Here is a 13,123-nt window from a genome sequence, read left to right as displayed (position 1 = left end):
TACGATCAGCTGACAACAACCGTTGGTTTCACCCGACTGTTGTTAGATATCTTCGGATTTCTGGTCGTCGCCATCAACAACAACAGGTATATTTTTCTTTTTCTTTTTTTCAAATTGATAATCGTTAATGGATTTATCTACTTTTTGGTGTTCGTTGTTCTGATATTTCCGAATACTGTTTTTGAATCTTTTTTATGTGTTGTCTGTGGACTACGTGTGAAGTTAAGTATTATCAACTCCTCTTACAGTTAGTATTATATGATTGGTATATTTCTAAGGGAAATTAGGATAAATAAATGAGAATATGTAGAGCGTTAGTATTAGTGTTTCATGAAACATGCAATCAAGCCTAATTAAGTATCACGAGTTTGAGCACAGAAGACGTAACTGATAGAGAATTCGAATGATGACAAAATTTAGCGGTGTATATCATGTCTGCTCCTTTACTCGATATTTATGCTTCAAGTAAAACTAAATTAGTTTTAACCAAAGAGAACTAGGTTAAACATAAGTCTCCTTGACAAATTCAGAATTTGAACACTATTAAACAAAGAGTCTTAAATTTAACGTCTTCTTTTAAACTTTTGTCGTTTGCTGATTCAAAATGACTTTATGTTTAACATAGTAGAGGAACTTTTGTGGGATTGGATAATGTTGTTGTATTGTAATATACATCGATTTTTGTATTGATTATTATGGGAATGGGAATGAGAATACTAATTTGGGAGTTCAAGTTTTTTTTTTTTTTTTTTTTGCTCATATTTTATTTGTTGTTACCTTTTTACAGTTTGCTAAATATGTGACGGTATAGTATATGTGCCTTCAGTCAGCTCTTGGCAAGGCAACATATTAGTTGCAGCAATGGCGACTGACTACACGTTTATGATGCAAATATTCTACTTATGCAGATTTGTTCTCAAATTCCAGCTACTAAACGGAGTTTGGTTGCCGTCTTAAGACGTGGTAGCCTCCTTGTTGCTAAATGATTGTAGTAAAAAAAAAAAAAGATACACTTTGCTATGATTTGCAACACCGTTGTTCAGTTGGAATTTCTATCAGTGACAGTGCCTTTTGGTACTCACAATTTAAGAAGGTTTAATAAAATAGGCTCTGATGATAAATATGTGGGAGTTGGGTCGAGCAACGAGAATAAATGAATTCGTTTCTTGACGTGGCAATCTAACAATTGCAGCCATGGCGATTCATATTCGTTTGCTTGATTTTAAAATCGGATCTGAGCCTCATTTCTTCTTCTTTTTTTCTCCTAATTAATTTTTTTTTGGTATTGCTATTGTTATTCACTACTCCATGAAGTGCAGGAGGTATTAAAGGTAAATAAACAGTCAGAGAGTGCTTACGAAGTTATCATGAAACATTTGATCACCTGCAGTTACTTTTCTCCAGTTGAATTTGTTGCTTATGTTGCTGATATAGAAGGTATTATCTTTGTATTCCTTATAAATTTTTTTTCATAAGGCATATCTTTGTTGATGTATCTCCCCTTCTATGTAAATGCAACTTTTGATGTTACATAGTAGTATAAAACAGTTAGACAATTAAAAAAACAAAGCTGGTTAGCTAGTAGTAATTCTTAATGGTGGCAAAATGGGTGGGGCTGCTAATTATAATGTGTTCATTTAAATGGTTTGGGTCTCTAATACTTCAATTTTTATCATTAGACTATTTAAAAAAAAAGATTTAGGTGGTTGTCCTAGAATACGCTTTTGGCGAATATCAAACTATTTTATCAGTTTCGAGTCTAGCTAAAAATAAGTGAATTTTCATGAGCTGGTATATCTTTCAATGGTTTTGGTTGCAATTTTGTTATTAATGGTTAGTTTTTACACGGATTTCTACTGCATTTCAAGTCGTATGTTGGTGCTCTTTGGCTACTTACAGATTTAATCATGTTTACGTTGATTTTCATTTATCCCTATCGACTTTTGGGGGTGTCGTCCATGAACGAGATACCAACTATTTGTTGATTTTGCAAATGGAAATCTCACTTTTTCGGTGGTAGTTTTATTAATGTTGCAGTTAGCTTTCTTTTTGGTTCTTATGAAGTATTTTTTGCGCATCTACACAAAAGAACTAACTATACTTGGTAATCTCTTCGTTCTTTCTTTCATTCATGATATTTTCTATTTGTTGAACAGACAATAAGTCCGAAAGCAATCACCTCAAACCCTATTACTAATTCTTCACCACATAAATATGATGAAAAGGGTGGAACAGATTGAAACCCTAACATCTTACGTCAATTGGAACAAATGAAGAAATCGGTAATTTTTTAATCTAAGTTGGAATTTTGTCTTTATCTTCATTGTTGTTGCTTAATCGCACCTGTAAATGTAAATGTTCATTGACAGCTTCCGATTTTGCAATTCGTATCTTCACTTTCTTTTTTAAGTTTGTGTTCTTGCTCCACCCCAAAAAGCAAACAGCCACCTATTACATTTAAACTTAAATTGCTCTTAGCTTGGATCAAATTAGAAGCCGTCACCGGCACCATCAAAATCGCAGCAATTTTTCGAACCTGAGAGTATAACTTTCGCCGGCAAACCTCTCGCAACGCGCCACCACGCGCCGCCTCTCAGGTCGCCGGAATAGTTCCCGGTCATTTTTATTTATTTTTTTTTTCTCGCAGGTAATATAACGGAGCCTGTAACAAAAGTCCTCGCGATCCAGAAACCTAGCTAAGTCGCTGTTTGCTGCTACCTCTTTGCCGTCGGGAGCCGCTGCTACCGGAACTCCTTCATCCTCATAAGGCTGTGTTTGTTTTCTCTGACCCTTAAATTTCTCTTCTCCATAACCTAACTTTTCTGTAGCCAACCTTACTGTACAATTTCTATTTGGTTTTCATAACTTAAACTTTTATGCTGTTTGTCTTTTTTTTTACGCATTTACAACCTGTGCTTTCCCCGTATTACGAGTAATATTTTTGTAGTTATAGTATATTAAGTTTCCATCTAATAGATTTTTTTATAAATTTATTAAGTATTTTCCATTGGGTATAAATTCTTCTTATATATACATATATATATATTTTTCCTTTCTTTCTCTCCTATTTGACTATATTGGATTATATATTATTCTTTTATTGATATACCGCCTAGTTGTAATTTATATTATAGTATAACTTACATTTATATATCCTTTTTTAGTTCTAAATATTATAATTTACAATTTATACGAATTTATCTTATTCATATTGTTTAGCTTGTACTTGGTCATCTTTTTAGTGCACAAAGTAATATAGATCCTTCGCATAGTTATGGTCACTTGAGGTCATGTTCTCCTGTTTTAGGGGCGGGTAGGCCTAGAGGGGTTAGAGGAGGTTGTAGGGTAGCCACCGTTGGTAGGATTAGAGTGGGTAGTTGGAATATAGGAACCTTGACTGGTAAGAGGATTGAGCTCGTTGATACCTTTCTTAAGAGTAAGGTAGACATAGTGTGTGTTCAAGAGACTAGATGGAAGGGTGAAGAGGCGATAGAGATTCAGGACTATAAGTTGTGGTACTCGGGTTCTAGGATAGCACGGAACGGGGTAGGTATCTTTTTAGGAAAACTACATAAAGATAACGTTGTTGACGTGGGCAGGTTTAGCGATAGGATTATGTCGGTTAGTTTAATTATTAAGGAGGAGACTTTCACGGTCATTAGTGCATACGCACCTCATGCGGGTTTAGGTGATGCGGAAAAGAAGAGTTTTTGGGAATTGTTAGATGAGGTGGTGAGGGGGTGCCCAGCCGACCATCGACTGATTATAGGTGGTGATCTGAATGGACATATAGGAGTGGAGGCAGAAGGTTATGAGGGAGCCCATGGTGGCTTTGGGTTTGGTCCTAGAAATGAAGAGGGGCGCTCAATTCTTGAGTTTGCCATTGCCCACGAGTTGGTGGTAGCAAACTCTTTCTTCAAGAAGAGGGATGCTCAGTTAGCCACATTCCATAGCGGGGGTCGCAGCACCCAGATTGACTTTTTGCTTCTTCGTAAAGGGGAACTTAGGACATGTAGGGACTGTAAGGTCCTTCCAGCTTTGACGTGCTCCTCCCAGCACAGATTGCTGGTCATGGACCTAGTTACTAGGGGAAGAGTTGGCCGGAGGGCTAGGGCTGTACAACCTAGAATCCTTTGGAAGAACCTCTATGGAGCGAATGCGGAGACTTTTAGAGCGATTGTTGTTAATAGATTGAGTGTAGAAGAGGATTACGTTGCCCCTACGGACGCAGACCAGATATGGAATCGCATGGCGTCCACTATCAGAGATGTGGCAAAAGAGACCTTAGGAGTGGCTATAGGGACATCGAGAGCCCATAAGAGTAGAAGAGAGTCGTGGTGGCTTAGTGACGATGTCCAATCGAAAGTCGTGTTAAAGCAGACGAGGTTTAGGGAGCTCATTACTCTTGGAGAAGGGACACCTGAAGAGAGAACTAGGGTAGAAGAAAGATATAAAGAAGCTAAAAGAGAAGCTAAGAAGGCCATAGCAATTGCAAAAGACAAAGCATATGAAGACGTATATAGAAAACTAGACTCTAAAGAGGGAGCTAATGACATATATAGGATAGCCAAAGCTAGGGAGCGAGGAAGGAGGGACTTAGGTAACATCAAATATATCAAGGATGTAGCAGGGCAAAGTATAGCGATAGAAGACCTTATTAGGAAAAGATGGGAAGAATATTTCGCATCCCTTTTCGGTAGGGGAAGACCAGAGCGGAACGGTGAACCCCACGAGGTTCAGGAGTTTCAAAACAACTGTTTCTGCACGAGGATTAATCAGGAGGAAGTTAGATTGGCCCTACGAAAGATGGGAAGAAACAAAGCAGTAGGACCAGACCAAATTCCGATTGAGGCGTGGAAGTGCCTAGGAGGTGACGGGGTTAGATGGTTGACAAACCTTTTCAACACGACGTTTAGAAGCGCAAATATGCCTATGGAATGGAGACTCAGTGAGGTTATTCCCATTTACAAGAACAAGGGAGATGCGTAATTATGTAGTAACTATAGAGGCATAAAGTTACTCAGTCATACTATGAAGCTTTGGGAAAGAGTGATCGAGACGAGGCTCAGATGCGAGACAAAGGTTTCAGAGAACCAATTCGGCTTCATGCCAGGACGCTCGTCGATGGAAGCGATTCACATAGTTAGAAGCCTTATGGAGAAGTATAGGGAAAAGCAAAAGAACTTACACATGGCGTTCTTAGACTTGGAAAAAGCTTATGACTGTGTCCCGCGTGAGCTGATTTGGAAGACTCTTAATGCTAGGGGAGTCCCAAGTAGATATATAAGATCTATTAGAGATATGTACGAGGGGGCGAAGACTCGTGTACGTACGACGGTAGGAAACACAGAGTTTTTCCCGGTAGAGGTTGGTTTACATCAGGGATCTGCCCTTAGCCCTTATCTTTTCGCTTTGATCCTAGACGAGTTGACTCATAGGATACAAGACAACATCCCATGGTGCCTGATTTTCGCCGACGATATTGTATTAGTTTCGGATTCTCAGGATGAGCTTAACAGGAGGCTAGAGCAATGGAGGATCGCCTTAGAATCAAATGGCCTACGGATTAGCAGACTTAAATCGGAGTACCTTAGATGCGATTTCAAGGGGGGCGAAGAGGAACACGGCGATATAGTGGATATCAGAATTGGGGATCAGATTCTACCCCCGCAAGAGTCCTTTAGATATTTAGGCTCGATGCTTCACATTTCGGGAAGGATAGATGAGGATGTGACGCATCGTATACGAGTAGGATGGTTGAAGTGGAGGGCTGCGAAAGGGGTGTTGTGCGACAAGAAGGTCCCACTTAAACTGAAAGGTAAATTCTTTAAGGTGGCAATTAGACCAGCCATGTTATACGGATCAGAGTGTTGGCCAATGACGAAGGCCCAAGAGAGGAGGATGGAGGTGGCAGAAATGAGGATGCTTAGATGGACGTGTGGTAAGACCATGCTAGATATGATACCAAATGGAGTTTTTAGGGAGAAATTGGAAGTTGGGAACATCATCAACAAACTTAGGGAAGGACGACTTAGATGGTTTGGGCATGTTAGGAGGCGCCCACTTTTAGCCCTAGTTAGGAGAGTCGAGACCCTCGCCGTTGGCGGCGTAAGGAGAAGGGGTAGACCTAGACGTAGGATGGAGGATAGATTGAAGCTTGACATGAAAGAGCTCCTACTGACGGAGGACATGACTTCTGATAGGAGCCTGTGGAGGAGTAGAATTAGAATTATTGAGTAGGTTTTTTTGTTTTTTTGTTTTTTTTTTTTTTTTCATTGTGTTAGTTACTTTTATTATACAACTACATATATAACTATAACCAGATATTCAATAACCACACTATTTATACCCCTCTACATGGTTTATATGCCTTTGTATCTATGTATATGTTTTTAGGCTATATATATGTACCGATGTATATGTTTGTATCTATATATGTATCTATGTATGTAAGTGCATGTATTGGTGTATGTATGTTTGTCTGTCTTGTATCTGTACCTAGGTATATATATCTACGAATGTATCTATATGTATTTATGTTTAAGCACGAGTTTTTTTTTTTTTTTTTTTTTTTTTTTTTTTCATGCTTTCGTGTGGTATATATATATATATAGATGTGTGTGTCTGTGTGGGTGGGTATATATGTATATGTATATGTATATATTTTGTTTGTCTACCTGAAATTAAATGGTTATGTGCACTATTTTATTCATGCTCTTTGCCCTACTGTTGTGCATTACTGCTATATGTGTCCCCTTTATGGTTACTGTGTATGGTTGCTTCTTGCTAGGCGCTCATTACTCGTACAGGTACGTATCATTTGCCCTCTCTATTTCGTTCTTATGAGCTCTTCGGGCCGGAGGTCCTTTAGGAAGCAATCTCTTTTGCGCTAGAGTAGAGGGAGGGACGACCTTATCTAGGCGCGGGTTCTATACCCGCGGGTGGAGTAGTGACTTCCTTCTAATCTAGGGTACGAGGAATGATTGTCTACACTCACCTCCCCCATACCCTACTTTCGTTGGATTGGGTATTGTTGTTGTTGTTGTTGTTGATAGCTTCCGATTGTTGCAGGTTTACGTCAATTCCAACGTTGCTATTGCTTATTATTACTAGGTATTGAACCTTTCAATGGTTGATTTTACTGTATATAGTTGTTTTTTTATGTGTTACATGTTGTAGTTGTTTGTATTGTTTATTTAGCATTTTTTAGTTGTTTTGCTTTTCATTTTATGTTTACTCTCATATGTCTTTCTATGTTGTTTTTTTATATATATTGAGTTTTTTTTGCTACATCTGATGCCACAAGTATGCTATAATAAACATTTTAGTAAGTACACTATGAATGTATAGTTTTCTTAACACTGCAAGATGTGATGTCACTAATCTTGACTGAGTAAATATGTGTATCAGATATAGCAAATGTGTATGCAGCAGGTATGAAATCTGCTACTACTTATTCACCTGAAATCGAATACGGTTATTTTTAATTGGTGTGCGTTTACTTTTTCTTATTTCTGTGTTGTTTGTCATTAGCCGGAATCCAATACGTATTCGCAGATGATGGTTCTTTGCCAGTTACTGAAGTTGAGCCAGCAAATAATACGCAGTTGGTACATTATTCTGGTAATCTGCATTCTCTATTTTCACTGCTTATATATCAGCTCCAAATACATGTTGTTTACAGCTTCTCATTAATTTACGCTTTTATGTTTTTTTCTCTTTGTAGTTCCAACGGTTGACATTGAGGCGTCATCATTGATTGGGACTGCATAACATGTTGATCCTACTTCTCTTAGAGGCAGGAAGCGTCGATGGAATTTTGCTGCAAGTAGCGATCTGCGTGCTGAAAATGCCAGTGGAATTGATGTTTTTTAGCTACGACTTCTTTAACACCTACACAAATGGTGGATTTAAACATTCTTAGATATCGCAATCAGACAGGAAACATGTCAGCTAGACTTTTAAGTTCTCTTTCTACACGAACATATACTTCTACATCTAGCATTTGTGGCTCGGGTATTTGTGCTTTTATTAATTCTTTTATTTTATAGTTTATTTACGCTTGTTCTATTTGTATTTCGGTAATGTTTCTCATACTCAAGAAACAGCATGTAAGATGATGCTTACGCCTTTATTGTATCTACAAGTACTCGATGGCGCACACGCCTCTACAAGTTCCGCTGCTAATGACACATGATTGCTAACTTCTGAAGGTATCTACCCTTTTGCATGATTACTTATTTTCATTATGTTATGCTATTCATAAAATAGCTACGTTCATGCTATGTTGTTTCTATTTGGTTTAAGAGTTACTCTATGGTCATACACAAAGGATTTTATGCATTTGCACATATTATGGTTTGTTTGAAAATCAGTTGAAGACTTTGTTGACTTTTTATATGTCGATCATAGATTAACCCTATTAATGCTATGATGTCTTTATTTAACTTAAAACCTACTGTATGCAAAGGCTTTTGTTCACTTTTTATATGTTGATCATACATTAACCACATTCATGCTATGCTATTTTTACTTGAGTCAGGACCTACTGCGTACAACTACAAACATTAAGGTTTAGTGAAAAGAAAATAAAAGAGTTTTGTTGATCAGCATATGTGCTATACTTTTTCTATTTGAGTTAAGACTTACTCTCTGGTCTACGTTTTTATTGTATTTCTTTATTCTCAACGCTAAAATTATGTGCTCAATTTACTAAATGCGGGTGTAACCGTCTTTTATGGAGACCTTGGCAACTGTGACATTGTATGCAACAACTGTGGTACCGGTTTTTCGTACGAAGAGCGCATAAAATCCTATTCTAGGGACGAGAAAACATGATATCATGGTTGATGTGAACAAGGGAGCGTGTGGATTCCCACTGAAGAACAGTCTCCATAAAGCATGAAAGTTTTGTTGCAAGATCCTCATTTTATGATGTTGACTTCATTAGATGCGCGCGAAACATTAGTCGACCCCCTTACGTAGAGAAATACCTCGATTTTTTCAGATGTACATATATAATATTGAACACAAAGTACAGTGTTTTAATAAGAAAATAGTATGTCACATAGTACATTGCTTTGTTTGTCGTTGATTGTGTATCTTTTATTTGTTGGGACTAATGGAGATTCGATGTAACAACACGGGTATGAGGATTAATGAGCAAGTTGAGACAGAACACACGTTATTGTTCGCCGCCACAACGCGCGGCTAGGTTTTTATCTAGTTTTATATAAAATCAGCTTGTTAGTTTAATCTTTTATTGTTCCAAGGGTCGTTCAAGAGTTATCTTTCAAAAAACCCGTAATTTCACGGGTATTTAACTAGTAATATAATAATATTTATAACAATAACATCAACAGTAAAGAGTGACAATAACGACAATATAATAATAATTATCATAATAATAATAAACTAGCTAAATACTCGCAATTCGCGGGACTTTGTTCGGGTTTATTCACGAGTAATGTTTATATTCAATGTAATAAAGTCAAATGGTCATATTTTACTGTTTGCTAGCAATTTTACTGTTTGTCAGCTTTTACTGAAACCGATTTTCATAATGTCGGTTCTTGTTTGACAGCTTTACTGAAACCGACTATCATAACGCCGGTTTAGCAAATCATACTAGTCAATATAAACATACATCTATTACTTGTTTTCATGATATCACTCTTTTAATCTACACAGACAAATTTATACTAAGTCATGTCAGCCAATCTTGTTTGGGTCGATGTATATTACAAAGTTCCGTTTACGCTAGATATGAAGAGGTACAAAATGCTTGGGAAAAAATAGTCCAAAATTGATGATGTTAATCAGGTGAGTATTTCGAAGTTGTTTGAGTTTCTCAAAGAAAACGTAGCGATCGAACACTTGAGTGTGGTGTATTTTGAACATACTAATGAAAAATTTGAGTTTCTAAACGACCAAGATGAATGAGATGGAATAAGAAGAAGATCAATTACCAGAAATGAACTCATACACTTGCATCTGCTTTACATATGTGTTTTGTTTACTTTATATAACGTTTTTAGTTTATGCAACGTTTAATTATGTATTTTGTGTACCCAAAAAATTGTAACTGTGCTTATGTTTATTTATAAATGTGTTGTTTAAAAATTGATTCAATTAATAATAACACTACTTCAAAAAAAAAAAAAAAAAAAAAAAATTTCTAATAAACACAAACTGATACAACAAGTAGATAGATATAAATTATAAACATAACTAAAAAAACATTGCAAAATATTACATAATTTAAAAATCATAAAGTTTAAAAATACTAGGAGTGCAAACCGGTATTCCAAATGCTGGTTTCAGTGTGCGTCAGAAAAACAAGAAAAAGCGTACAGATTAGGGCATACGTGGACTCAAACTCGCATTTCAAAAGCTGATTCGGGTTGAAAAGGGCAATCTGGAATGCCGGTTTCTCTATTTTTACAAACCTCAGGTTTGAAAATCTATTTCTGTATTGTTATATGCAAATATTACTATTCTGAAAAAAATTCATTTGTGTGTGTGTGTACATTTTGGTATGTGTATATGCATTAACATACATTCACCTTTCTTGGCTTTTTTTATGTGTGTGTTATTTGAATAATTTGACTAGCGCTTCATAAAAGCTAACAATATACAAATATACTGTTTGTACCATTAAAATTGAAATATAAGAACACAATATCAGGATTAACTCTATTGTACGAAATAGGATCAAGTAGGATGCTAGCTGAAATCTCCGGTCAACTGGTTCTCCGATCTCTTGATTTAGTGCAACGACTCGACTTTTTCGACTTATATTTTTATGCTCTATACTTTCACGAAACTGCGCATTTGTGCGTACTGTGTTTGATTATATTCTGGGATCATCATTATTCATGTTAATTACTTTCGTTAATACCTTACAACGTGCTATTAAGTGCTTAATAACTTAACTTGATCTTCGAATGCTTTTATGACCGTTAGTGTCACTTGACGTTTAAAGCGAGCTACGTACTTGGTACACGTTTAACTATTGTCATAATTGGAATATTATGACTACGTAATACTAATTGTTATTTTCTAATGACAATTACTTGGCTTATTGGTTGCTTAATTACGCTTAGTAATTTACTAATGCACACTAGTTAGTCTTAATGGACTTAAGCCCACCCTACTCTAGCTAATGGACTCATAAATTATGTAGTGACCCGAACTTTTCCATGTTTATATATATTAAATGAGATTGATATTTACATGATTAAATGTTTCTAACATGATAAGCAATTAAACTTGTTAAGACTTGATTATTTGAAATGAGTTTCATATTGACAATTGACCATCCAAGTTGACCGGCGATTCACGAACGTTAAAAACTTGTAAAAACTACATGATGTTATATATATATATATATATATATATATATATATATATATATATATATATATATATATATATATATATATATATGGTTAACATGAGATTATGATAAGTAAGTATCTCCATAAATATGTTAACAATGAGTTATATACAAACAAATGAGATTATTGATTTAAGAAACTTGAAAATGATATATATATATATATAACGATTATCGTTATAACAACGTCTTACTAAATACATATGTATCATATTAAGATATTGTTACACTATATTTAGCATGATAAAATGATAATTAAGTAAATCATTAAGTGTGTTAACAATGAACTACATATGTAAAAACAAGACTACTAACTTAAGGATTTCGAAACGAGACATATATGTAACGATTATCGTTGTAATAGTATTTTAACATATATATATATATATATATATATATATATATATATATATATGATGTTAAGATATATTTATACACCATGTTATTATGATAACATAACAATTTAAAATCTTATTTAAGTATTATAACAATGGATTAATTACATTTAACAAGATCGTTAACTTAAAGGTTTCAAAACAACACTTACATGTAACGACTAACAGTGACTTAACGACTCAGTTAAAATGTATATACATGTAGTGTATTAATATGTATTAGTACAATTTTGAAAGACTTTAAGACACATATCAAAGTACTTCTACTTAGCAAAAATGCTCACAATTACATTCTCATTCATTTTCATCAACAATTCTACTCGTATGTACCCGTATTCGTACTCGTACAATACACAGCTTCTAGATGTATTTACTATTAGTATATACACCTTTAATCATTCATTCTTAGCAGCCATCTTAGAGTCAAAAACATGTGGAACCATTATTTAACAACTTGTATGACTAATGAGCTAAAAATAAACTTAAAGATCTTTTTTTTTCTTTATAACAAGTAATCCCGTTTTTATGATTTCACCCCATTTTTTCATCCCATTTTCTCATACATATAAAGCTATCTTATTCGAAGATTTAAACTTGTAATCACTAGAACATAGTTTAGTTAATTCTAAACTTGTTCGCAAATAAAGTTAATCCTTCTAACTTGAATTTTAAAATCAACTAAACACATGTTCTATATCTATATGATATGCTAACTTAATGATTTAAAATCTGGAAACACGAAAAATACCGTAAAATCGGACATACGCCGTCGTAGTAACACCACGGGCTATTTTGGGTTAGTTAATTAAAAACTATGATAAACTTTGATTTAAAAATTGTTCTTCTGAGAAAATAATTTTTCTTATGAACATGAAACTATATCAAATAAACATGGTTAAACTCAAAGTGGAAATATGTTTTTCAAAATGGTCATCAAGACGTCGTTCTTTCGACTGAAATGACTACCTCTTATAATATTGACTTGTAACCTGTATTTCTGACTATAAACTTATACATTTTCTATTTAGATTCATAAACTTAAGTTCAATATGAAGCCATAGCAACTTGAATCACTCAATACGAATTTAAAACGAAGAAGTTATGGGTAAAACAAAATTGAAAAATTTTACTTGTTGTAGCTACGAAAATTTTATAAAAAATCCATATTAATCATATCCTAGCTAACTTATATTGTATTATACATGTATTATGTAATCTTGGGATACCATAGACACGTATACAATGTTTTGACATATCATATCGACCCATCTATATATATTTCGGAACAACCATAGACACTCTATATGCAGTAATGTTTGAGTTAGCTATA

The 13,123-nt window shown here is 34.9% G+C and overlaps 1 protein-coding gene and 1 long non-coding RNA gene across 4 annotated transcripts; both read left to right on the top strand.

Annotated features, from left to right (window-relative positions):
- Nucleotides 1-1,194: 1,194 nt before the first annotated feature.
- LOC139900978 (uncharacterized) lies at nt 1,195-6,313 on the top strand. The gene is made up of 7 exons (XM_071883721.1): nt 1,195-1,210; nt 1,315-1,437; nt 2,648-2,664; nt 3,220-4,385; nt 4,563-4,878; nt 5,025-5,082; nt 6,285-6,313. Exons 1-7 carry the CDS (start codon nt 1,195-1,197, stop codon nt 6,311-6,313), a joined length of 1,725 nt encoding a protein of 574 aa, XP_071739822.1.
- Nucleotides 6,314-6,673: 360 nt separating this feature from the next.
- Nucleotides 6,674-9,191, top strand: LOC139897388 (uncharacterized). 3 transcript variants are annotated; one of them, XR_011776549.1, is made up of 6 exons: nt 6,674-6,970; nt 7,072-7,113; nt 7,534-7,623; nt 7,727-8,016; nt 8,148-8,213; nt 8,744-9,191. It is a non-coding gene; the product is annotated as an uncharacterized lncRNA (long non-coding RNA). The 3 variants fall into 3 exon arrangements; XR_011776548.1 differs by having other exon boundaries at nt 6,674-7,113; nt 7,558-7,623; XR_011776547.1 differs by having other exon boundaries at nt 6,674-7,113.
- Nucleotides 9,192-13,123: the final 3,932 nt, after the last annotated feature.

The sequence above is a fragment of the Rutidosis leptorrhynchoides genome, chromosome 3, assembly GCF_046630445.1.
Source record: "Rutidosis leptorrhynchoides isolate AG116_Rl617_1_P2 chromosome 3, CSIRO_AGI_Rlap_v1, whole genome shotgun sequence".
In the NCBI taxonomy this organism is placed as follows: domain Eukaryota; kingdom Viridiplantae; phylum Streptophyta; class Magnoliopsida; order Asterales; family Asteraceae; genus Rutidosis; species Rutidosis leptorrhynchoides.
Note: the sequence above shows the minus strand (reverse complement) of the source record. Positions and strands in the feature narration are given on the sequence as shown.